General features: G+C 36.7%; 1 protein-coding gene across 4 annotated transcripts in view; it reads left to right on the plus strand.

Moving 5' to 3' along the window:
• Positions 1 to 16,545, plus strand: part of LOC130020616 (UDP-glucuronosyltransferase 2B31-like) — a 75,215-nt gene extending 58,670 nt beyond the window's left edge. For all 4 annotated transcript variants that reach the window (XM_056111212.1, XM_056111210.1, XM_056111211.1 and 1 more), the window contains 4 exons: positions 2,862 to 2,993; positions 5,017 to 5,104; positions 12,342 to 12,561; positions 16,115 to 16,545. In XM_056111212.1, the coding sequence (XP_055967187.1) occupies positions 2,862 to 2,993; positions 5,017 to 5,104; positions 12,342 to 12,561; positions 16,115 to 16,394 (720 nt within the window). In that variant the 3' untranslated portion in view covers positions 16,395 to 16,545. The remainder of the gene's footprint in view (positions 1 to 2,861; positions 2,994 to 5,016; positions 5,105 to 12,341; positions 12,562 to 16,114) is intronic.
• The last annotated feature ends 9,188 nt before the right edge of the window (positions 16,546 to 25,733 follow it).

Genomic DNA, 25,733 nt, shown 5'->3' on the forward strand with positions numbered 1-25,733 from the left:
GAGTAACCCTGAGCACAGAGCCAATAAAAGTCATGAGTTCCAGTCTGTATGTGGAGTCCAACACCCCAAACACAAACACACAAATGAACAAGCCAGTCTCAGCGGCCACAAAAACAAATGTTTAACAGTTCTGGAAAGCTACAGTAGAGTCACTGTCATCAGCACCCAAGGACAGTTTTGTACTTGGCCAGGCATCAAGAAGGAAAAAATAATGTGTGTACAAAAAAAGCCTGGCTTTAAAGCAGGGTTTGGGCAGGTTACAAGTTATCAGCAGCAGTCAGATGGTGCGTACACATGTGGAGGCTGTGAAAACTGCTCTGGGTCATATTTTTGAGCAAATTGAGGCACACTTCCAACTGACTCTCAAGTTGTGCTCAGCGTCTATATCCTCAGACAATGTTTCAGGGGAACAGAGCAAGTCCAACAGAAACCGAGGGTCACCATATTGGTTATCTCTGCACATCTGAGAAGCAGCCTTAGTCATGACTGACAGCCACTAGGTGTGCGTGTTATGAGTGATAAGGGAGTTTCATCAAATTTTGGGTCCAGCTTAGCATAGCCGGGCTGGAGCGATAGCACAGCGGGTAGGGCGTTCGCCTTACAAGTGGCCAACATGGCCGACCCGAGTTCGATTCCTCCGCCCCTCTCAGAGAGCCTGGCAAGCTACCAAGAGTATTCGATATGCCAGACACAGTAACAACAAAGTCTCCAATGGAGACATTACTGGGCCCGCTCGAGCAAATCAACGATCAACGGGAGGGCCTTTACCTTTACCTTTACCTTTAGCATAGCCAGGTAGGTAGACTTTGGTCTCTAGCACTCTATTCGGTAAAAGTGATAGTCCAGAGACCTAGATAGCCACTAGTGGGCCCAAGATGAGGTGGGTATAAAAGCAAATTAAGGCCTCGAACCCTTCTGGTGAAAATGGGTACAGTAGACTTACAGGGCAGAGAGTGACGTCTGAGTCAATAGAGAATAATTACAGGAATCAGGGACACCTTGCTAAATTCTTATGGTTAGGGAGGTCTTTAGGTTAAGTTTTGCCCACAATATTATCTTACTTGCTAGCAATCAATGAAGTTATATATGAAAAAAGGAGCGATAGCACAGCGGTAGGGCATTTGCCTTGCACGCAGTCAACATGGCCGACCCGAGTTCGATTCCTCCGCCCCTCTCGGAGAGCCCGGCAAGCTACCAAGAGTATCTTGTCCCCACGGCAGAGCCTGGCAAGCTACCCGTGATGTATTATGTATTCGATATGCCAAACACAGTAACAATAAAGTCTCCAATGGAGACGTTACTGGGCCCGCTCAAGTAAATCGATGAACAACGGGAGGACAGTGACAGTGATGAAAAAAGGTAAAAATTCAAATAAAGGAAGCATCCATATGAATTTAACTATAGCGATAACACAGAAGGTAGGGAGTTTGCCTTGCATGTGGCCAACCCGGGTTCAATTTCTCAATCCCTCTCGGAGAGTCCGGCAAGCTACCAAGAGTATCCCGCCTGCATAGCAGAGCCTGGCAAGCTCCCTGTGGTGCATTCAATATGCCAAAAACAGGAACAAGAAGTCTCACAATGGAGACACTGCTAGTGCCCACTGAGCAAATCAATAAACAAGGGGAGGACAGTGCTACAGTGCTACATCTTGTTTTAAAACTTACAAGTAATAAGTTGAGTAACTGTTACCAGACAATGATAGAGAGTGTATTGGGAATTATTCTGGTACTCAGGGAACCACATGAAATGCTGGGGATGGAACTATAGCACAGCGGATAGGACATTTGCGTTGCATGTGACTGACCTGGATTCGATCTCCAGCATTTCATATGGTTCCCTGAGTACTTCCAGGAGTAATTCCTGAATGCAGAGCCAGGATTAACCCCTGTGCATCGCTGGATGTGACTCCAAAAGAAAAAAAAATTAAGTTAAAACTTCAAGGGTCATGGCAATGGAAAGATAGGTCAGTGGTTAGGGTACTTGCATCCCCATGAATTTCTATCCTCAGCACCCTCGGCACTGCATCTTCATGTCATCACATTGAATTGCTGGCCCAGTTGTCTGAAAGTCATCAGTAGGTAACCAAATTCCCAAGCAATGAAGCAATGTTTAGAATCCTGGCTGCCTCCCAATAAATACAAAGACTTGAACTCCCAGAGGGGCCAAGAAATTTCACTTTGGCATCTACCCATGAACACAAAGCAATCACGCAAAACATCTACACATCTATGTTCATTACTACTTTATTTACTATTGTCAAATTATGGGAAGTAGATAATGACAAAACACTTTAAACACTGAATACAGTATGAGGTTATTAACTGATGAGAGGAGAAAGTGTGAAGGAGAAATAGAAATGATGACTAGCATTAGGAAAGTGGTGGAGAGTCCGGGGCATTTTGATTGAGGTGCAAGGGCACAACTTCTGTATACAAAAATCAAAATTGTAAATAATACTGTATTGATGTCATCTCAACTACAAAAAAGGAATGTCTACAATGAATAATGTCATGTTTGTGTGTTTAACAATATTTTAAAAATATTACTCCAAAAGGGGCTGGCGCAATAGCACAGCAGGTAGGGCGTTTGCCTGACATGCAGCCAACATGGCCGACACAGGTTCTATTCCCAGCATCCCATATGATCCCCTGAGCACCACCAGGAGTAATTCCTAAGTGCATGATCCAGGAGTAACCCCCGAGCATCGCCGGGTGTGATCCAAAAAGCAAAAGAAAAAAATATATATTACTCCAAAAATTTCTAAAATGTTATGTGTTTTTCCTTTGTATTTATAGTAGTCATTTTGTTATTGCATTATACTATTTTGAGTTTCAATGAAGGAGTAAATTTTTTCTTCACAGGAAATGGAAAAGTTTGTCGAGAGCTCTGGAGAAAATGGCATTGTGGTATTTACTCTGGGGTCAATTGTCACTAGCATGTCAGAAGAGAAAGCCAATTTGATTGCATCGGCCCTTGCCCAGATTCCACAAAAGGTTAGACAATACTTATATAAAATGAATTTAAAAATACTGATAATGTGTCATGAAATCTTTAAATTTATGTTTATAAATTTCGTATGTTGATGGTAAGTTACAAAACTAAATATGATTTACCTAAATTATTAATTCAATACAAAATATATATAATAATTGCTAAAGTAATAGAAAGGACACTTCAGAAGACCAATTACTTCAAAATAACATTAAAAGCATAATTCAGTATACTTAGAAGGTACAATGTAATAACTGGTTATTATAATGACTTTTGGGGCAGAAACACCAAAATTCTTCCCTGTTCTTGCAGGGAGAATTATATCTTTTCCTTGCAGAATCTGAATACAGGATAAACATTAAAGAGGTTGTAATAAAGAAAATAAATTTTAGCTGAAACAATCAGGAATTGGTAAACTATAAAAGGCATTATAACAATAGTACTATGTGTGAATTAATGATTCCTTTCCTCAAAAATGTAAAGTAAGATTATCCCATCTGTTTTTCAGTATACAATTTAGAAGGCCAACTGTCAAGGCTACTAAGCTTTTTCCGAAGTCCGAAGCCAGCCATACTGGTTTTGAATATGAGAAAGTAATTAGAAACATGGAAAGAAACTGGTCTAGCATGGGAAAATTGAATACTCCATTTATTAAACTTCTTAGTTAATTAAGTTTTATCATATAAAATACAACTACAATATCTGGCTGGCTGTGTATCACTTTTTACTTTTTACCTATTAGTTTTGCTTATCATATGCATTTATGTTCTACTGACAATAATAAGTTAACGAAACCATAGCACAGATTGTCTATCTGTACATTATAGTTTAGATTTAGAGGAACTCTGGATAATTTCAATACTAATATATGTTAATTTTGGACATGGAGTAAATAGGACATAGGTATCATAAAAGTTAATTATATTCCGTTCTAGAGTGCATTGTATGTATATTTGTTAATGTCATTGGGATAAACTGGTTTCAAATTGGAACTTTTCATTATTCATTATAAGATTTAGACAAAGCACACTTACATCTTTCCTGCATTTCAAATATTTCCAATATTAAAAAGTATAATAATGTACTTGTTATCAGGAATATATAAAATACATTGGGAATATATACCCCACTAATGGGAACATATAAAAAGTGTTTAGTATTTTTTCTCATAGTGTGCCTGATAATAATGAAAATTATTTAATGCTTTTCCTAAGCAGAAAATACTTATTTTTAATAAACTGTGAATAAAATGTTTTATTCTCTTGGGTAACTAATGTTATAGATAAATCTTTATAAATAAAAAAGGAATACTTTACTAATAAAATATCAAACTTCAGGAGCACAAAATATAAACAAACTTATGTGACACTGAATAAAATGTATCATACTTTATTAGAAGGTGAGATAATTAAAATAAAGGAAAAGTAAAAGATGTGTAGATATTACTAATTTCTTACTTTGTACTAAGTTTTGAAAATCAGAAATCTTTCAAATGCATAAATTGGCTATTTATAATTTCAGCTGGAGCGATAGCACAGTGGATAGGGCATTTGCCTTGCAAGTGGCCCGACCCGACCAACCCAGGTTCAATTCCTCCACCCCTCTCGGAAGCTACCGAGCAAGCTACCGAGAGTATTTCACCAACAGCAAAGCCTGGCAAGCTACCCATGATGTATTTGATATGCCAAAACACAGTAGCAAGTGTCACAATGGAGTCATTACTGGGCCTGCTCAAGCAAATTGATGAACAATGGGAGGACAGTGACAGTGATAATTTCAGCTATTTAATGTACCATTGTAAAATAACATACATTCATTTATATTGTGCTTAATATAAAATAAGTTTATAGTGTACCTATTTTATTATACCAGTGTGTTAGTAGTTCTGTTCTTATGCTTCGTTTTCTACTTAAATAGCTTCTGTAGAAAAATTTAACTAGATTATCTCTTAATATCTTAGAATTTGGACAAACCGTAATTTTAAAGTTTAATTGTCTATTAACAAATATTCTTAACACTATTTAGGTTCTCTGGAGGTTTGATGGCAAGAAGCCTGACTCTTTAGGGGCAAATACTCGTCTGTATAAGTGGATTCCCCAGAATGACCTTCTTGGTAAGATTCTAAAATACAAACTCTGAAATGAGTACAAATTCAACCATAATTATATCCATTCACAAGAAAACAAAATCACTATTTGTTAGCAAAAACTACATCAATAAATTTAACTACCTTATATTTAATTTTCCAGTCCTATCGTGGGAAAAAATAAAATAATATTTTTGACACTTTCTAATACTTGATTATTTCCAAAGACCAAATCAAAATACCTTTATTTCAAGTATAATTAGTTTTCACAGATTATTTTCCATCAGTTTCATGGATTAAGCTTGTATGCTATTTTCCCACCTTCTTCTGCCTCTTCTTTCCTCTTTCAATTTTTCTTTACAGGTTTTCAGCACCACTGAAAGCTAACAACTATTCTTTATTGCCAGTGACTACTTTTTCTACAAAATACTTCCAGAATATTTTTTAGAAAATGAACATTTCAAGGAAAAAATTATCTTTACTTCCTCTGATTTCAGTATATTTCCTATAGACTTTAAGCTTTATACCCTAGACTCAGTCATTTTACTATTTCTTTCAAGAAACCCAATGGAAATTTTTATCTTCATCATTCTATTGCCCTCAGAATTAAAAGGATATCCTTTTAAAAAGATATCCCTATCTTAATATAGAGTAAACCAAACAAAACTCCATAGTTTAGGTATTTTCATAGAGTGAATAATGAATGCAAAAAAAACACAAAGATTCTAGAAATACGATATAGAAGTTCCAGTTGTGCTTATTGAAAATCATATGGGTATTCATTATATTAACTTCACAACTGAAATTCCAATTCTGTCCCTCAGCACTCATTTCATTATTTCACTATTTATTTTTAAATTTAATCAGCCATATTTTTTCAGTTAAAGAGATTTTTACGTTCTCATAATGTTTTCCTTAATGATAAAGTTTATTGTTGATGCAAAAGTAAATATTGTTAGGAAAATCTAACTAGTTTGATCGTACTTAGCAAGGGCACTGATCTATATCCTCGTCAAAATAATTTAATATATATTATTATTTTGGGGGGCACTCATATTTTTGCTATTGGGAACTATGCTGTAATGAACATAGGCATTCATGTATCTTTCTTGAATAGGTATTTTGAGACCTCTAGAGTAGATGGTAAGATGTGGAATTTCTGAGTCACATGGAAGTTTAATTCCTAGTTTTTTGACAAGTATCCATATTGTTTTTCTAAGAAATTGTACTAGTCAACATTTCCAGTAACAGTGAATATGGATCCTTTTGTTTCACATCCTCACCAACACCAGTTATTTTTGTTATCTGTGATGGGAGGCAATATCACAGGTGTGAGATAATATGTTATTATTGTTTTGCTTTGAAATTCCCCAATTATATATGATATAGAGCATTTTTAAATATACCTTTAGTTATCTATGTTTTATTTGAAGAAGGTTATGTTCATAATTTCCCTCTATTTTTTGATTGGGTTATTTGTTTCTTGTAAAGTTCTACAGTGCTTTACATATATATACATATGCATTTTTTTTTACCTGAGCATCTACTCTACCAGTTGGGCCATATATAGCCAGCCTTCACAATTGTAAATAACATAAGGAGATTGGGCAGATATGTAGGTAGCTAGATAAATCAGTGACCAATAGATAAGAGCTATGAATAGTACATAAACATATTGGCGAACAGATAAATTTGCAACTGGTTCAATTTACGTGGTGGAACACTTTGGGGCTTTATGTAAATTCTTCACAGCTTGAGGTTACTACATATTATCTTTAACCTAAAACAATGCTTAAGACAAGCCACTTGACTTTATTATTTAATACTGTTCTCATAAACATATTTTGATATATTAGTTTTCATACATACTTTCCTGCTCTCACCTTCTCTATCTGCAATAGTTTGTGAACTTGCTGTTCCTGTCAAATTGATCAACAGGAAATATGATTTAGCTGACATCTATAACTGACTCAGTAAAACAGTGTGATATTTGATACTTGTGTGATTTTAAAATAGAAGTATCACTTAGAATCCTTAGATCCTAGAATAGTTAGGATCCATAAAGCCTTTATATTTCAAAATAAACTGTACATTTTGAAATTATTTTTTAAAAATGGTATTTCTCAAAAAATCGTATTTCTAAATTCTTATTTTAGTTATACTGAACTGAACATCTAACAGACTAATAACACAGGACCTTAATTTTTACAAGCTTATTGTATAAGATTTCAATACACTAATGTTAGAAAATTAATGCATGAGGAGTTTCTGAGAAGGTTGTATCTCCAACTTTTAAATTTTGGGTATTTTGTAACATTGTATTTGAGAAATTTCTAGTATAACTAAAAGAATTCCAAACTTTGGAAACTATGACAAGTCTGCTGTAGTTTTTTTTCCATGCTGAAGAATTTGGTCCCACCCAATTTCTTTTATTCAAATCAGACTTATGAAATGATTACTGCTGACAATTAATTTTGGGGTTTTTTTTGCATTTTTTATTATTAGTGAAACACCATGACATACAGTCAGTAGATTTACAATTTTTTGTGCTTGGGTTTTGATTATACAATGATCAAATACCTATCCCTCCCACCCCCATCGCCCCCATCCCACCCTGCCTCTGTGGCAGGGCAATCCCTTGTGTTCTCTCTCTCCTTTTGGGTGTTGTGGTCTGCAAAAACGTCATTGAGTGGCAAACATGTTCAGTCCATAGTCTACTTTCGACATGCATCTCCCCTCCTGGGAGGATCCTCCAAAAACCCTTTATTTGGTGCTCCGTTCTCTATCTGAGCAACCCTTTCCCCTAGAATGCCCGGCTGGCCTCTAAGCTATGGAGTAATCCTCCTGGTACTGATCTCAGCTATTCTTGGGTATTAATCTCATATTTTGTTACTTTATATCCCCCAGATGAATACAATCTTTCTATGTCTAGCCCTCTCTTTCCGACTCATTTCGCTTAGCATGATACTTTCCATGTTGCACCACTTATATGTAAATTTCATGACTTATCTTTTCTAACAGCTACATAGTACTCCATTGTGTAGATGTACCAAAGTTTCTTTAACCAGTCATCTCTTCTTGGGCATTCAGGTTTCTTCCAGTTTCTGGCTATTGTAAAGAGTGCTGCAATGAACAAAGAAGTGCAGATGTCACTTTGACTATACATTTTTGCCCCTCTGGGATATATTCCCAGGAGTGGTATTGCTGGGTCAAATGGGAGCTCAATTTCTAATTTTTTGATAATCGTCCATACTGTTTTCCAGAAGGGCTGAACCAGTCGACATTCCCACCAACAGTGAAGGAGTGTCCCTTTCTCACCACATCCGCGCCAGCACCAGTTGCTTTTTTTCTTTTGAATGTGGGCCAGTCTCTGAGGTGTGAGATGGTATCTCGTTGTGGTTTTGATCTGCATCCCCCTGATGATTAATGATGTAGAGCATTTTCTCACGTGCTTTTTTGCCATTCGGATTTCTTCTTTGAGAAATTTTCTGTTCATTTCATTGCCCCATTTTTGGATGCGGTTGGATGTTTTCTTCTTGTGGAGTTCAATCATACTTTGTATATACTTTGTATATCCTTGATATCAACCCCTTGTCAGATGTGTATTCGGCGAATATACTTTCCCATTCTGTAGACTGTATTTGTATTTTGGTCACTGTTTCTTTGGAGGTGCAGAAGCTTCTTAGTTTAAGATAGTCCCATTTATCTATCTCTGTTTTCACTTGCTCAGCCAGTGGCGTGGCATCTTTGTAGATACTATTATCTTCAATGTCATGGAGGGTTTTGCCAACTTTGTCTTCAATGTACCTTATGGTTTCTGGTCTGATGTTGAGGTCTTTAATCCATTTTGATCTTACTTTTGTACATGGTGTTACGCAGAGTTCTGAGCCCATTTTTTTTGCATGTAGCCATCCAGTGATGCCAGCACAATTTGTTAAAGAGTCTTTCCTTACTCCACTTCACATTTCTTGCACCTTTATCAAAGATTAGATGATCATATGATTGAGGGGAGATGTCAGTGTATTCAACCCTATTCCTTTGGTCTGCAGTTCAGCGTTTGTTCCAGTACCACGCTGTTTTAATTATTACTGCTTTGTAGTAGAGTTTGAAGTTAGGGAGGTTGATTCCTCCCATTTTCTTTTTCCCAAGAATTGCTTTAGCTATTCTTGGGGGCTTATTGTTTCATATAAATTTCAGGAGTGTTTGCTCCATTTCTTTGAAGAATGTCATGGGTATCCGTATAGGGATTGCATTGAATTTATACAATGCTTTCGGTAGGATTGCCATTTTGACAATGTTAAGTCTCCCAAGCCATGAGCAGGGGATATCTTTCCATTTCCTCGTGTCCTCTTTTATTTCCTGAAGTAGCGTTTTGTAGTTTTCTTTGTACAGGTCCTTTACTTCCTTGGTTAAGCTGATTCCTAGGTACTTAATTTTTGGGGGGACAATTGTGAATGGGATTGATTTTTTTCATGTAACTTTCTTCTCTCTCACTGTTTGCATATAAGAAAGCCCTGGACTTTTGGGTATTGATTTTATAACCTGCAACTTTACTATACAAGTCTATTGTTTCTAGGAATTTTTTGGTGGAGGTTATTGGGTTCTCTAAGTAGAGTATCATATCATCTGCGAATAGTGAGAGATTGATTTCTTCCTTTCCTACCTGAATGCCCTTAATATCTTTTTCTTGCCTAATCGCTATTGCAAGTACTTCCAGTACTATATCGAACAGCAGTGGAGAGAATGGACATCCTTGTCTCGTCCCTGATCTTAGAGGGAAGGCTTTCAGTTTTTCCCCATTGAGGATGATGCTTGCTGTAGGCTTGTGGTAGATGGCTTTAACTATGTTGAGGAAAGTTCCCTCTATACCCATTTTGGCTAGAGTTTCCATCATAAAGGGGTGCTGGATCTTGTCAATATATATATATATATTATTTTTATTATTGTATTTTTGTAAATTTTTTTGTTATAAATATTTTTGTAATACTAAAGATCAAATCCAGGATCTCACACATTCTAAGAATATGCTCTGTTGCTTTATAAGTCTCAGATGTTGATTTAAGGTATTTTACAGTACACATATCAATATGCAGATCTATTACGCTAATACTATTAATTTATGTATTTATACATAGTATACTAATCTATACAGATATTCAATGTTTGTATACACATAGTTAAGTATATATATGTATTCATTGTGCAAAAAATTATTGCTTGCATGCAAAACAATAAGGATTAGAACACTAGAAAATAATCAAATTTAGAAGATACGGATTCTTATTTTAGCATTTGATCTTTTAGTTTTTTAAGAAATTTTATTGAATTAACTGTGAGATACAGTTACAAACTTCCATGATTACGTTTCAGTCAAGCAATGCTCGAGCACCCATCTGTCCACCAGGGCATATTTTCCACCACCATTGTTCCCATTGTAGCACCTGCCACCCCACTCCCTGCCTATGTGGCAGGAATAATCCTTCTTTTTTTCTCTAATTTTGGGCATTATGATTTGCAATACAGATTCTAAGAGGTTATTGTGTTTGGTCCTTGGTCTACTTTCAGTGCACATTTCCCATCCTTGTTGATCCCTCCAATCATCATTTACTTAGTGGATCCTTCTCCATCCCAACTGCCTTTTTCCCCAGCACGTGGGGCATGGTGTGATCCTCCTGGCTCTTATCTCTATTGTCCTTAGGTGTTAGTCTCTTATTATGCTACTTTATATTCCACAATTGAATGCAGTTATTCTATGTCTTTTCCTTTCTTTCTAACTAACTTCACTTAGCATGATACTCTACGTGTCCATACACTTATATCTAATTTTGTAATTTCATCTCTTCTAACAGCTGCATAGTATTCAGTTGTATAGACATACCAGAGTTTCTTCAACCAATCATCTGTCCTCATGCATTTGGGTTTTTTCCAAGTCAAGTTCTGGCTATTATAAATTGTGCTGCAATAAACATACAAGTGCAAATGTCATTTCTACTGTATTTTTTTGCATCTTTGGCATATATTCTCAGATGTAATATTGCTGGGTCATATGGAAACTCAATTTCTAGTTTTTGAAAGAATGTCCATATTGTTTGCAAAATGTGGACCAGTCGGCATTCTCACCAACATTGAATGAGAGTCCCTTTCTCCCACATCCGCACGAACACTGATTGTTCTTGTTCTTATTGATGTGTACCAGTTTCTGAGGTATAAGATGATAACTCATTGATGATTTGATTTGCTTCTCCCTGATGATTACCGATGTAGAGCATTTTTTCATGTGCCTTTTGGCCATTTGAATTTCTTTTTTGAGGAAGCATTTGTTCATTTCTTCTGTCCATTTTTTGATCAGGTTAGAGGGTTTTTTTCTTGTAAAGTTCTACCAGTGTCTTGTATTTCTGGATATTAAACCCCTATCTTATGGGTATTGGGTAAAAATTTTTCCCATTCATGGAATCTTTCTGTATTTTAGTCACTGTTTCTTTTGAGGTGCAGAAGCTTCTTAGTTTAATGTAGTCCCATTTGTTTATATATGTTTCCACTTGCTGGGTCAGTGGTGTTTCATCTTTAAAGATGCCTTTAGCTTTAATGTCATAGAGGGTTCTCCCTACATTTTCCTCCATGTACCTTATGGAATCAGGTCTGGTATTGAGCAACTTCAATCATGAGGCTTGGTGATTTTCTGCATTGTTTTACCATAGTGATCTCGGTGTTTTGGAGCTTTTTTTCCTCCTGTTATTGTATGTTATGGCCCCTGCAATTGAGCTATCTTTGTGAATTGCCGTGACTTACTGATAAGTATGAGTGAGACCTGGGATAACTAGTACCTCAAATGTGTGGTGCAGAGAGAATAAGTTCTTGGCATCCTCATGGTTTTGTGGTTAGGGTTTAGAAGGTATGCCGAATGAGTAGATGGGGGAGCAACAAAAGGAGTCCACAAACCTGATGGAGGAAGTTTTTGAAGAGGGGTGGAGGCAAGGAGGAGGATGTATATCACTATTTTTAAGATAACACTTTCTCTCATGTTGTCTCCACTTCTTGACTTCTGGCCAGGTTTTTTCTATTATATAAAGTGTTGTTTTAAAATTTAACCTGTAAAACTTGTTTTTATTTTCCAACTATAAGTTTTCCATGTTCTTTATTTATTGCTCTAGCAGGATTCCATCAGAGCCTTATTTCCTAGCAAGGATTCCATCAGTGTCTTGTTTGGCCCCTTGATATTATTTCTCTGATTAATGATTATTTCCTAAAATTCACTCAATTTTAGGTCACCCCAAAACCAAAGCTTTCATCACTCATGGTGGGACCAACGGAATCTATGAGGCAATTTACCACGGGGTCCCTATGGTAGGCATTCCTCTGTTTGCGGATCAGCCCGATAACATCGCTCATATGCAGGCCAAGGGCGCAGCTGTCAGGCTGGACTTTGAAACAATGTCAAGTTCAGATTTGCTCAATGCATTGAAAACAGTCATCAGTGATCCTTCGTGAGTATCACTATACTTTAATAATAATACATAGTGATAGGTCTTTTGTTAACTGTTTTATGACATTTTAATATTGAATATGACATTAACATGTTTAGACACATAACCAGTGTGATTTTTTAACTATTTACTTAAAATTTAAATTTATATTTGAATTTGTTTAAAAAGCAACAAATTTATCTCTACAGTTTTCTATTTAAACAATGAAAATATTTATATGAATTTATAAAAGAACATTATTGCAAATGCTATAGAACACACGGAAGTAATGAATGCAGACAGACATTACATTTACATATATATTTCTAATCAAATTCTAAAACAGAAAATATTTTTTTCAATAAACTTCATTTAATAGTTTGATTATATTGAAAGTCTTTCTAAGTAAGTTTATATATAAAATGCAACTGAACTATACCCTGAATATGTACAGTATGTTATAGAGTTATGAAAATAGCACCATAATCTAAATTTAAGAATTTTTCAAAGTCCTCCAAAATCTCACATATCAGTCCAGAGAGATAGTACAGCAGTTATGATGCTTCCCTTACATGCAATGGATCTAGGTTGGATTCCTGACACCACGTATACTCCCCCAGCACAGTCAAAAGTGTCTCCTGAATGTAGAACCAGGGTAAATCCTGAGCATTTGCCAAGTCTGGTTTAAAACACAAAAACAAAAATCTCACACATAAGACACTTCCCATTTTACCACCATAAGTCAAACATTAATCTATAGTCTGTCTTTATAAATTATCGTTATATGGATTTTTCATACAAATAAAATCCTGCAAAAAATTAAGTTGTTTAAATTAACTTTGTTTAAAGTAATGCTTTAGGTACTGGAGTGATTGCACAGTGCGTAGGGCATTTGCTTTGCATGCGGCCTATTCAGGTTTGATTCTCATCATCCCATATAGTCACTGCCAGGAGTAATGCCTGAGTGCAGAATCAGGAGTAACCTCTGTACAACGCCGGTGTGACCCAAAAAGCAAAAAAAAACAAACAAAAAATAAAGTAATGCTTTATTGCTTCATTTATGCGTTAATTTTATACAAAGTTGACTATGGATTGGATATACCACTCTTATTTATCCATTTATCACACATTTACTTTTTTTTTCTACTTTTAGCCAAAAGAGTAATTTTTATCACCCGTTTCGTTAGACAACTGAGAATTTCCCAGTGAGGACCCCTTCACAGAAAACCCTACAAACATACTAGAATAATATATGATATATAAATATATAAATCACTGTCTCTGTCCGCCCATTGTTCATCAATTTGTTTGAGTGGCCCAGTAACACTGTGAGACTTGTTACTGTGTTTGGCATATCGAATACGTCAAAAATAGCTTGCCAGCTTTTGCCCTGCGGGCGAGATACTCTCAGTAGCTTGCCAGGGTCTCTGAGAGGGACAGAGGAATCTAACTCGGGTCGGCCGTGTCAGCTGCATCGGATATATGTAAAAAAATGCAGATCAAATTATGTGATGAAATGAACAAAGATATTGCAGCTATTAATCTAGAATATAGAATGAAAAAACTATTCCTAAAAATAAAGACAAGTATTTTATAATGGCACTCGTCAAATTATTATACATCACATTAAAATCTTTAAATATTAAAGAAAAATGGCAAAAGATAAAACCAGCATACAGGTCTATAGTCACAAGAGAAAGCTTTTAATTGTCATTCTCAGTAATATAGAAAAAATATGCCAGAATAGTGGGATTATCTCTACAAAATATAATCTTGCAACCTGAAAGATTTAAAAGAAGAACTGAATGCTTAATATTTTCTAGAATTTAGCAATAATGAAATTATGAAATTGAATATATGATGAACAATAAGCCAACATCCATTAATTTTTAGAATATGGATTATAAACAGTATATCTTCTCAATGAAATCGACTTTCTGAATTTCACTTAGAATTCATCCTATGGAAAGATAATTAAAAGGTCTTGATAGATGGGAAATTAATATACATCTAAACTGGAAGTTCTACAACACCCAAAAGGAAAGAGAGAACAAAAAGGAATGCTCTTCCCTAGAGGCGGGGTGGGGTTAGGATTATGGAGTGGGGTGGGTGTGGTGGGAGGGATATTGGGATCATTGGTGGTGGAGAATGGGTACTGGTAGAGGGATGGATACTCAATCACTGTGTGACTGGAACACAAGCACAAAATTCTGTAAGTCTGTAACTCTACCCCATGGTGATTCACTAATAAAAAATAAAAATAAATAAATTGGAAGCTCCCAGACTCACTTGACAAAGTACAAGCTTTTCAGAAGAAAAATTATTCAGCACTCCTCTTGAAATTTCTCTTTCTAAACTTAAAAGCAGGAAGTCCCATCGTTGCATCCAAAGCTCCATACAGCATCCACTAGTGCCCTAGATGATTCTAGGGCCATCCCAAAGGGACAGTATCATCACTTGGGAACCGCTTTAAGTCCCTCTTTTAGGCGTATGTCCAGAAGAAATAGAGAAATATAGAGCTAAAGTTGTGTATAAGAAGTTTTTAACAGTTTGATTCTAATAGGTTAAAACATTGTCAGCAACAAAGAGGAATAGAGAAATATAGAGCTAAAGTTGTGTATAAGAAGTTTTTAGCAGTTTGATTTCTAATAGGTTAAAACATTGTCAGCAACAAAGAGGAAAATGATAATTAAATGAAGGAAAACTAAAGTGTTATTTTCATGAATTTAAATGACAAATTACAGGAAGTGAGACAGAAAGAGAACAATTATGTTCATATTATAGGACTTAAAAAATAGCAACCTAAATTCCAAAAGTTGGAGAGGCAATTAATACATGTTAGATCAGTGATCAAAAGAGTCCAAAAGACAAAGTGATTATTGATTGTTTATAGTATCATAACAATATCTTATTAGTAATTATAGTATTATACCAATACCATCTGTTTTAATTCTAGCAGCTTTGTAGTACAGTTTGAAGTTGGGGAAGATGACGCCTCCCATCATCTTTTTCCCAAGCTTTAGTTATTCCTGGGGGTTTATTGTTCCCCATGAATTTGATCTATTTCTTTGAAAAATGTCATGGGTATCCTTATAGGGAACACATTGAATCTGTATAATACTTTGGGGGATACTGCCATTTTGACGATATTAATCTTTCCAATCCATGGGCAAGGATGTGTGTACATTTACTCGTGTTCACTTTTATTTTTTGAAGTAGTATTTTGTAGTTTTCTTTGTACAGATTCTTCAAAGTTTTAAAATTCCGGTTGAAATGTATACTGGGGAAGAGATGTGTGTTGGAATATTGTTTGACGGAACCGAATCATGCACATCTTTGCAACCGTGTATGTCATGGTGATTCAAGTAAAAAAAAAGGAAAAGGAAAATAAAATTCCAGTTGAAGTGTTAAACTGCCAACAAAGACCTCCCAAATTGACATTCTCCCATATTGCATGTGTAATCCTATGACATTTAGTTTCATTCACAGGTGTAACACTCAAAAATCCTTTATGATAAAAATTTACTTCGGCTACTTAACTTTTAAATATCTTCTTTTTGTTTCCCTCCCTTAGCTATAAGAAAAATGTAATGAAATTAAAGGCAATTCAACGAGATCAGCCAGTGAAGCCTCTGGACAGGGCGGTCTTCTGGATCGAGTTCGTCATGCGCCACAAAGGAGCCAAACACCTGCGGCCCGCCTCCCACCGCCTCTCACTGCTCCAGTACCACTCTCTGGACGTGATCGGCTTCCTGCTGGCCTGTGTGGCAGCTGCTCTGTGGCTCATCACCAAATGCTGCCTGTGCTGTTGCTGGCTGTCTTCTAAAGCAGGGAAGAAGGAAAAGAGGCAGTAGTTGCATCTGAGGCCCCAAGCTGCTTTCTCTCACAGACAGCACTCTTCCAGTTTATTCCAGAAAAAAGGTGAAGGGCCTGGATCCATTTCTCCTCAGAAACAAAATATTTTTTCAGAATTTATTTTTTAAATTTATAATTTGCTTATCAATTATTGACCACCATTTAGAGTTCTAAACATGTCAGTCTAAGGAGAAAAATAAAGGAAAATAAAATATATTTTATATTAAACTATATTATTAAAATTTTTAAATTATACAAAATTACTGACACAATTAGCTGTTTTTTTCCTTTTTGGGTCACAACAGGTGATGCTCAGGAGTTACTCCTGGCTCTGCACTCAGGAATTACTCCTGGCAGTGCTTGGGGGACCATATGGGATGCCGGGAATCAAGCCCTGTTCGGCCGTGTGGAAGGCAAATGTCCTATCTGCTGTGCTATCACTACAGCCCCGGCACAATTAACTTTTGATATTGTCCATGAGCACATAAGCAGTTAATCATTGACAGTACTATTAGCACTATTACTATGTACTATTACTGTTTTGGCATATTGAATACATCATGGTTAGCTTGTCAGGCTTTGTTATGCAGACAAAATACTCTTGATAGCTGGCCGGCTTTCCGAAAGGGGTGGAGGAATCATACCGGGGTTGGTTGTGTGCAAGGCAAGTGCCCTACCCGCTGTGCTATGGCTCCAATTACTGGTGCCCACTAGAGCAAATCGATGAACAACAGGAGGACAGTGCTACAGTGCTACTTACTACGCACTATTTTGTACATTATTGTGTATATTGAGTATACTATTATATGATTTTGATCGTATTCTTGTATAGTCAGTAGATGCACAGAATATTTTATTGTGGACTAAAGTATGAAGTTAGTTTTTAAATTTTACCACTCTACTGTAAGCACTGCATAAAATAATTCATGTTTCTTCAGAAGCCTGTTGTTTCAATCCTCTCACTAACCTAACAGAAAACATTAAATGATTTGACATGAAAAATAATGTAATCATTAGCTTTTAAATGTAATCTCAATGTGATTGAACAATATTGATAGGTTTTTTTGAAATACGAAGGTTTCCTATATTGTCTGAATAGATTAGTATTATTTTCCCAGAATATATTTTATCTGGGGAACATACCTGGCAGTGCTCAGGGACAACTCCTGGTTTATAACTTGGAGTCACTCTCTGCTCTGTTGGCAGAGCAGTCACTCTGACTTAGCAACATCCAAACCAAGCACTTTATATAGCTGAGCTATCCCCTGACCCCCAAATTCTTGAACTCAACCTAAAAAATACACAGTCGATCATTAGATTGTGATCAAAGTGGTTAAACTTGAGTGACAGACACCTGTCTTTATATGTCAAAATCACCTATAGTCATGTAACATTCTTACAATAAACATTTTCTGGCCTAAGACAGAGATTTATTTTATAAAAAAAAGTTAGCCTAGTGATAAGGAAATTTTAGGAAGTTTGCCTCAGTATTTCTCATGAAATTTCTGTATTCACACGAAAAACTTTTAAGAAAAAGTAGATACAATAAAATACAATAGTAAAATATTCCCGTATCAGGCGTTCGCCTTACAAGTGGCCAAGATGGCCGACCCGAGTTCGATTCCTCTGCCACTCTCGGAGAGCCCGGCAAGCTACTGAGAGTATTCGATATGCCAGACACAGTAACAACAAAGTCTCCAATGGAGACGTTACTGGGCCCGCTCGAGCAAATCGACGATCAACGGGAGGGCATTGCACTGTAGGACTGTCCTCCCGTTGTTCATCAGTTTGCTCTAGCGGGCACCAGAAATGTCTCCATTATGAAACTTGTTACTGTTTTTGGCATATCAAATACACCACAGGGAGCTTTCTAGGCTCTGCCGTGCAGTTGGGATACTTTCGGTAGCTTGGGCTCTCTGGGACAGAGGAATTGAACCCGGGTTTTCTGCGTGAAAGGCAAACGTCCTACCCACTGTGCTATTGCTCCAGCAACATCATTATAATAGGTGTAATTAATGTTTTCAAATTCGTTTGGCAATTTATATAACTACAAAAATTTGATATGCATCTTATTTCAAGAAAACCTAAGATGTAACAGTGAACAATCCTAAGTCAGAAAAAGATGTAGATGAAAAGTTAGTTCACAGGAACAAAAATGCTTTGATAATTTGTGAACAGATAAATGATACCAATATTTTGGAAATGTAACTGTCTGTAACTTATTTTTACCAAAGAATGTTATATTTTAACATTATAAATTAAAAATTCAAAAGTATGTTGAGGACGCATGCACAGAATAATAGGGAAAGGTTGGGAAAAATTTTATGCAAATAAAGATAAATTAAAAGGCTGGGGTTGCTATAGTATATGAACAAGTGGTCTTTGCATGAAAGATTTTAGTAATAAGAAGGCTAACTAATAAAAGTAGAAAGCAAAATGCTAAGATAGGACACAATTTTTCATTTTTTATAGACTAATCATTGGTTTACAATTTTAAGGAAATTCTAGGCATCAACATAACTCCACTGCAACATAACTCACTGCAAATTTTTTTTTAATTTTTATTAGTGAAACGCCATGAGGTACAGTTGTAGATTTACAATTTTTTGTGCTTGGGTTTCGATTATACAATGATCAAATACCCATCCCTCCACCAGTGCCCATTTTCCACCACCATGGATAATATCCCTTCCACCCCCATCCCCCCCATCCCACTCTGCCTCTGTGGCAGGGCAATCCCTTGTGTTCTCTCTCTCCTTTTGGGTGTTGTGGTCTGCAAAAGAGTCATTGAGTGGCAAACATGTTCAGTCCATAGTCTACTTTCGACATGCATCTCCCCTCCTGGGAGGATCCTCCAAACACCCTTTATTTGGTGCTCCCTTCTCTATCTGAGCTGCCCTTTCCCCTAGAATGCCCGGCTGGCCTCTAAGCTATGGAGTAGTCCTGGTGCTGATTTCACCTATTCTTGGATATTAATCTCCTATTTTGTTAATTTATATCCCCCAGATGAATGCAGTCTTTCTATGTCTAGCCCTCTCTTTCTGACTCATTTCGCTTAGCATGATACTTTCCATGTTGTACCACTTGTATGTAAATTTCATGACTTCATCTTTTGTAACAGCTACATTGTACTCCATTGTGTAGATGTACCAAAGTTTCTTTAACCAGTCATCTCTTCTTGGGCATTCAGGTTTCTTCTGGCTATTGTAAAGACTGTTGCAATGAACAAACAAGTGCAGATGTCACTTCGACTATACATTTTTGCCTCTCTGGGATATATTCCCAGGAGAACTCAATGCAAATTTTTACTACTCTTTCTACCAAAGTTCTAGTGTCACGATGTCACCAAAAAAATCTGTTTATTCATTTTTAGTATCATCCTCTCATTTTCCTCTGGTAGCAATCATGATTTTCACCAAGTCTAGGAGATAACTATCCAATTACTTGACAGTTCATCCTCATACAAATTGAGTCATATCATCTGATGTGGAAGTCATTCACTTCATTTCTTAACTGAGTTCTCTCACTTTGTCATCTGTTTTCTTCACCCCCCAAAACACTGTCTTAACTTATTTTTAATAGCTGAGTCATATCTCTCTCTATATATATTTATGTATATCAGCTTCTTTCTTCCGCAATCTATTGTTTAGTGTTTAGGTTGATTCTATGTATTGTGAACAGTGCTATCAATTTGGAGTGCAATTGTCCTTTAAATTAGTGTTTTCCACATTTTTTTAATTTTTAATTTTATTTTTATAAAGTTGTTCACAATAATTTATTACATTCAATATTTCAACACCAATCCCACTACCATTTACCTTCCCACTACAATTATTTTGAATTCTTCCAACCACCACTCAAAGCCTGCCCCAATAGCAGGCCATAAATAATTTTTGTATTGCTTGCTATAAATAATCTAAAAATGATCACAATAATTTTCCTTAGAAGAAAGTATGTGAAGATTGTTGTGTCTCATCCTGGAGCCATTAAGTCCTGTCTAAGCAATTACTAACATGTTATTGCCCTGTGCACTAATTTTTTTTTCAATTGAGACTGGTTGCCTTCTACTTTATACCACATCTAATGTGGTGTAAGGTATGAGATGTCGCTCCATGAATTCTAAAATTTTAAATAGGGTGATACAGCTGGCGTTAAATTTTTAACTGGATGGTGACTTTTCAGACTGGAGGCATCTCTGCAACTTGTTGATCTCTTCCAATATTTATTTGTGAGTCTCTGGATCATGGCCATTAATGAGCTTTTACAGCACCAGGGGCAGTTTGTGGGTATGACTGCCAGACTCTTGGAAGAACAGGGGAATGGGGGGAGGTAGCCCATCCACGAGTCCAGGAAAGCCTGGAGATTTTGTTCACCAACCCTGCATGCCTGAATTTTTCAACAGATTCACTCATGGATGAGGCTCATCCAAACCTGTGTTTTCCACAGTTTTAATACTTAGAAAAATACTAAAAACTAAGTTCCCATATGATCTAGCAATTCCATTTTTTTGGCATCTACCCCCAGGACCCAAAAACTATATTCAGAAGAAATATTTTTAATTAAGAATTTAATTTAATTTAGTTGATTTATTAATAGTATTATTTTTCTATCATTTAGATAAATGCCTAGGGGTCACCTTGCTGGGTTCATTAAAATTTTTCTTTTTCTTTTTTTTTCTTTTGCTTTTTGGGTCACACCTTGCTATGCTCAGGGGTTACTCCTGGCCCTGCACTCAGGAATTACTCCTGGTGATATTCAGGGAAACATATGGAATGCTGGGACTAGAACCTGGGTTGGCCACGTGCAAGGCAAACGCCCTACCAGCTGTGCTATCGCTTTAACACCTTATTTTTTATTTTCTTAAGTTATCTCCACAATGTTTCCACAGAGAATAGACCAATTTTTAAAACCACCCCACCATATTACGGAGTTTATTTTTTCTCCCATCCTCACCAATACTATTTTGGTCTTTTTACTATAACCTGTTCTCATTGATGTGTGGTGATGTATCATTGTGGTTTGGTTTGGATTTCTGTAATAATAAGTAGAACTTAGCCTTTTTTCCCCACTTGCTATAGGAGCATCTCTGCCTTCTCTGGACAAGTATCTTTTCTAGCCATTTGCGATTTTTGAATAGGTAACTTGCCTTCTTTTTGCTGTTGGGTTTTGTAAGTTATTTACATATTTTAACTAGTACCTACTTTTAAGATTGATTATTTGCAAATATCTGGAGGCCCAGTTTGATCTCTCAGTTAGGAGAGTCATACCCTCACTCCAGTACAGAAGCAAAATGGCTCTTACAAGTAAATATATTTTAGTGCACCATCTCTACCCTCTCATTCTGCCCAGCTTTCTCTTATACAGAATGGTCACTTTAATACCATTAGCTAGCAATTTCAAATTTAATTCTAAACTCCCAAATCACACAGTGCTCTTCATTTATCTCTCTAATCTGCTAAAATATCTCATTCCCTGAGATCTGAAGGATCTTTTTTATGTAAATGATGTATGATATGTAAAATAAAAAATCGTGCATTAATATAAAATAATGACATCTACAACCATTTAGTGCCTTATATTGTCTATCAATCGAATTCTTGTTTATTAACAACATCCTGAAGTTCATCCAATCTTAGGCTAACTCAAAACAATATCTTTTGAAACTCAGGAGGATAAATGAGTTCATCCACCATGAGAGCCCTAAAGTGAACTTTCCTCTATTTGAAGAAAAGGCAGTAACTTTGCTCCTGTGAAAGAGAAGGGAGTAGGTGTCAGACTGGTCTTGGAAATAGTGTCATGTACAGATTTTCTTAATCATTTGAGTATGATCATTAATTATTCTTCATGCTTATTGAAAATTTTAAACATATAGATTTTTTTATATCTAGTATAAGCTTCATATTCCTATTAAAAGCATAGTATGTCAGGGGCCAAAGAAATACTACGGCAGTCAAGGCACTTGCCATACAGCAGCGTGTGTTCCTCAAACCAAAAACCAAATAAAGGATGAAATATTTAGTATGCTTTAACCAATTTTAAACCTTCAAAACAGCTTTCTCCCAAGCAAATATAGTGCATTCCTTCATAGTGCGATGCCTTAATTTACAGTTTTGACAATGAGAATAATTATATTCCATAATTTTCCATGCAAACAAATGAAAATGTTTCATAGATAATTTAAAGTACACTTAAACTATATTATATTATCCACAAATGGAAACAAATAATAACCACACATTATAAATCCTATATTCATATTAAATATAATGACATATAGTAAAATTAATAAAATTTAAGTGTTTAAATATGTTACTTCCGATTGTATCATACTAGGAAACCTGAATCAATTTTCTGTTTCTATAAATCACAATGTTTTCATAGAAGCACAGTCATATAAAATAAATGGTCTTTTTCAATTAGCATCTTCAGTTGATATCTGATCTTTTCTTTTTCTCCAAGAGGTTTTTTACTGGTAAAAATAAAAAAGTATTATGCGGTATGGTCAGATAGTTTTATTATTCACTTACCATTCACAAACAGATTGAATATTTCCATGTTTGACTATTGTAAATAGAGCAATATATGTTTTTTTCCTTGGGACTTTGTTTTTGATTTTTACCACACCACTGTACTCAAGTCTTACAATGGGTATCTGCTCAGGGACAAATCCGGGTGGGTCTTGAAGGGCTATATATGGGGGACAGGATCAAACCCCTGAATGTTGTATGCAAAGTAATCACCTTACCTTACTTAACCTACTGTTTGATCTCTCTTATGTAAACATACCTTTTTATTTCTCTCACTTCTCAATGTAGAAATGCTTGGTGAAATGGGAACTTTATGGAAGTTCACCATTCACATCTGACTGTCTAGAATGAAATCTAGTAAACATTTTCAATACTTATTACAAAGAAGATGGAATTTAAAATGGAGTCTTTTGAGATAAATCCATTACACATGGAGCCTTTTGAGTAAATCCATAAACGCTCTCACAATGACACAAGAAACGAAGACTCTCAGCTGCACAGAATAACCAATGACCATGCCAAGGTGAATCACAAGATTTCCAGTAAAGATAAACATGGTAAGCCCCTTTAAAAATGTCTTATAGGTGGAGTTCATGCAAAATTCAGTCAATCTAATTAGTGGCTGAATAAATAGCAGTACTCCTACATTAAAAATAAAGAAAAATGTCTTGTAAATAAGCATCGTGTTACTGTGGTGGTATATTAAAACCTGAAGAGAAAGCTTTGCCCAAACTGATTAAGTATTAAAGTTTCTTAATGTTTCTCTATTTTTTGCATGTAAGCTCATCTGTTTTGTGTATTTGTGTGTGTATGTGTGTATGTGAGAGAGAGAGAAAGTGTGTGTGTGTGTGCAAAAGTGATCTGCATAAATAACTCATTCATGAGGGGTCAAAGATGTGTATATATTCCCGCCCTCTGACTATTCGTTTAAATTTTATATTATCACAGTCTGCCTCCATGCTAATTTATTATTTACCTACTCATCCTCATGAGCTATCAGCCACAAAGGTGTAAATATTTACATTGTATTAGGAGTACAGTATTGCAACATTATACTACCACTGAAGAACAAATATGCCTCTAAGAGACACCTGGTTCCCAATAAGTTTTTTTTTATTTGTTGAATCACCGTGAGAACAGTAACAAAGCCTTTCAGTTCAAGTCTCGGTCAGTCATACAACGATCAAGCACCTTCCTTCAGCATTGCACATTTTCCACCACCAAGATCCCCACTATACCCCCACTCCTACCCACTCCCCACCTGTGTGGCAGATTTCCACTTTACTCTCTCTCTCTCTCTCTCTCTCTCTGTCTCTCTCTCTCATTCAATCACTTCACACTTAATCACTTAACTTCCCATTAGTCGTCGATTTGCTCGAGCGGGTGCCAGTAACATCTCGATTTGTCCCTGCCGCGTGCTAGTGTAGCCCAATGGCATCTGTTCGCTCCGGGAACATGAAGGGCCTCAAACCGATCGTTCATGATCTTGACGAAGAAGTCTGACCATCTGATAGGTGGGCGGCCACGTGGTCTTTTGACACCCCGTGGAATCCAGTCAGTAACAGCTCTAGTCCAGCGGTCGTCTTTAAATCTCATTACGTGACCAGCCCATCTGATTTTCGACACCTTCGCAAATGAGACAGCGTCCCTGATTCTTGATCGTCGACGGATGTCAGAACTCCGGATTCATTCTCTCATTTGAGTGAAACGTGATATTCCAAGCATAGCTCTTTCTATTCTTCTTTGGGAGACCTGAATAGCGTTCTCATCTTGTTTGCGTAGGGCCCAGGTCTCTGAGGCATATGTTAATGCAGGAAGAACAGTGGAATCAAAGAGATGTGCCCGGAGCCGGAGGTTCTTCCTCCTTCTAGCTATTTCTTCGACGTTCTTGAAGGCGTTCCAAGCCTGCTCTCTTCCTCCTGCGCAGCTTGGGTGCCAGGTCATTTGTCATATTGACCTCTCAACCTAGGTACACATAGCTGTTGCATTCGGAGATGGTCGTTCCATTGAGAGCGAATGGGGTGTCAGGAACGAGGCTGTTTCTCATAAACATTGTCTTCGTAAGATTCAGCTGTAGTCCTACCTTTCCACACTCACGGTAAAAGTCAGCCAGCATTTGTGCCGCTTGGCTGATGTTTGGTGTTATTAAAACAATGTCATCAGCAAAGCGGAGGTGGTGTAATTGCCGACCATCTATCTTCACTCCCATTCCTTCCCATTCTAGTCGTCGCATGATGTTCTCGAGGGTGGCACTGAAGAGTTTCGGTGAAATGGTATCACCCTGCCACACCCCTCTCTTGACATCAACGATCACTTCTTTGTAGAATGGTAAGATCCTGGTAGTGAATCCGCAATACAGCTCACGGAGGATCCTGATGTATTGGGCTTGAATGCCCTGATTGGCTAGGGCTTCAATGACCGCTTCCGTCTCAACAGAATCAAAGGCCTTCTTTAAATCAATGAACGTTAAACAGAGCAGAATCTTGAACTCCCAAGAAACCTCAATGAGTTGGTTATGGTGTGGATATGGTCGATGGTGCTGAATCCTTTGCGGAACGCGGCTTGCTCGCATGGTTGTCCTTCATCTAGTGTTCTGCCAATCCTATTTAGGATGACTCGAGTGAACAAGTTGTAGATGACAGACAATAGGCAGATCGGGCGATAGTTGCCAATGTCATGGATGTCTCCCTTCTTGAACAGTAGCACGGTTCTGCTGGTTTTCCATTGGGACGGAACCTTGCATTCAGACAGGTAGCGAGTGAAGAGCCGAGCCAGTGTATTGATGAGTACTGACAGCAGGTTCTTCAGGTG

Source organism: Sorex fumeus, unplaced genomic scaffold (genome assembly GCF_029834395.1).
Source record: "Sorex fumeus unplaced genomic scaffold, SorFum_2.1 ptg000013l, whole genome shotgun sequence".
In the NCBI taxonomy this organism is placed as follows: Eukaryota; Metazoa; Chordata; class Mammalia; order Eulipotyphla; family Soricidae; genus Sorex; species Sorex fumeus.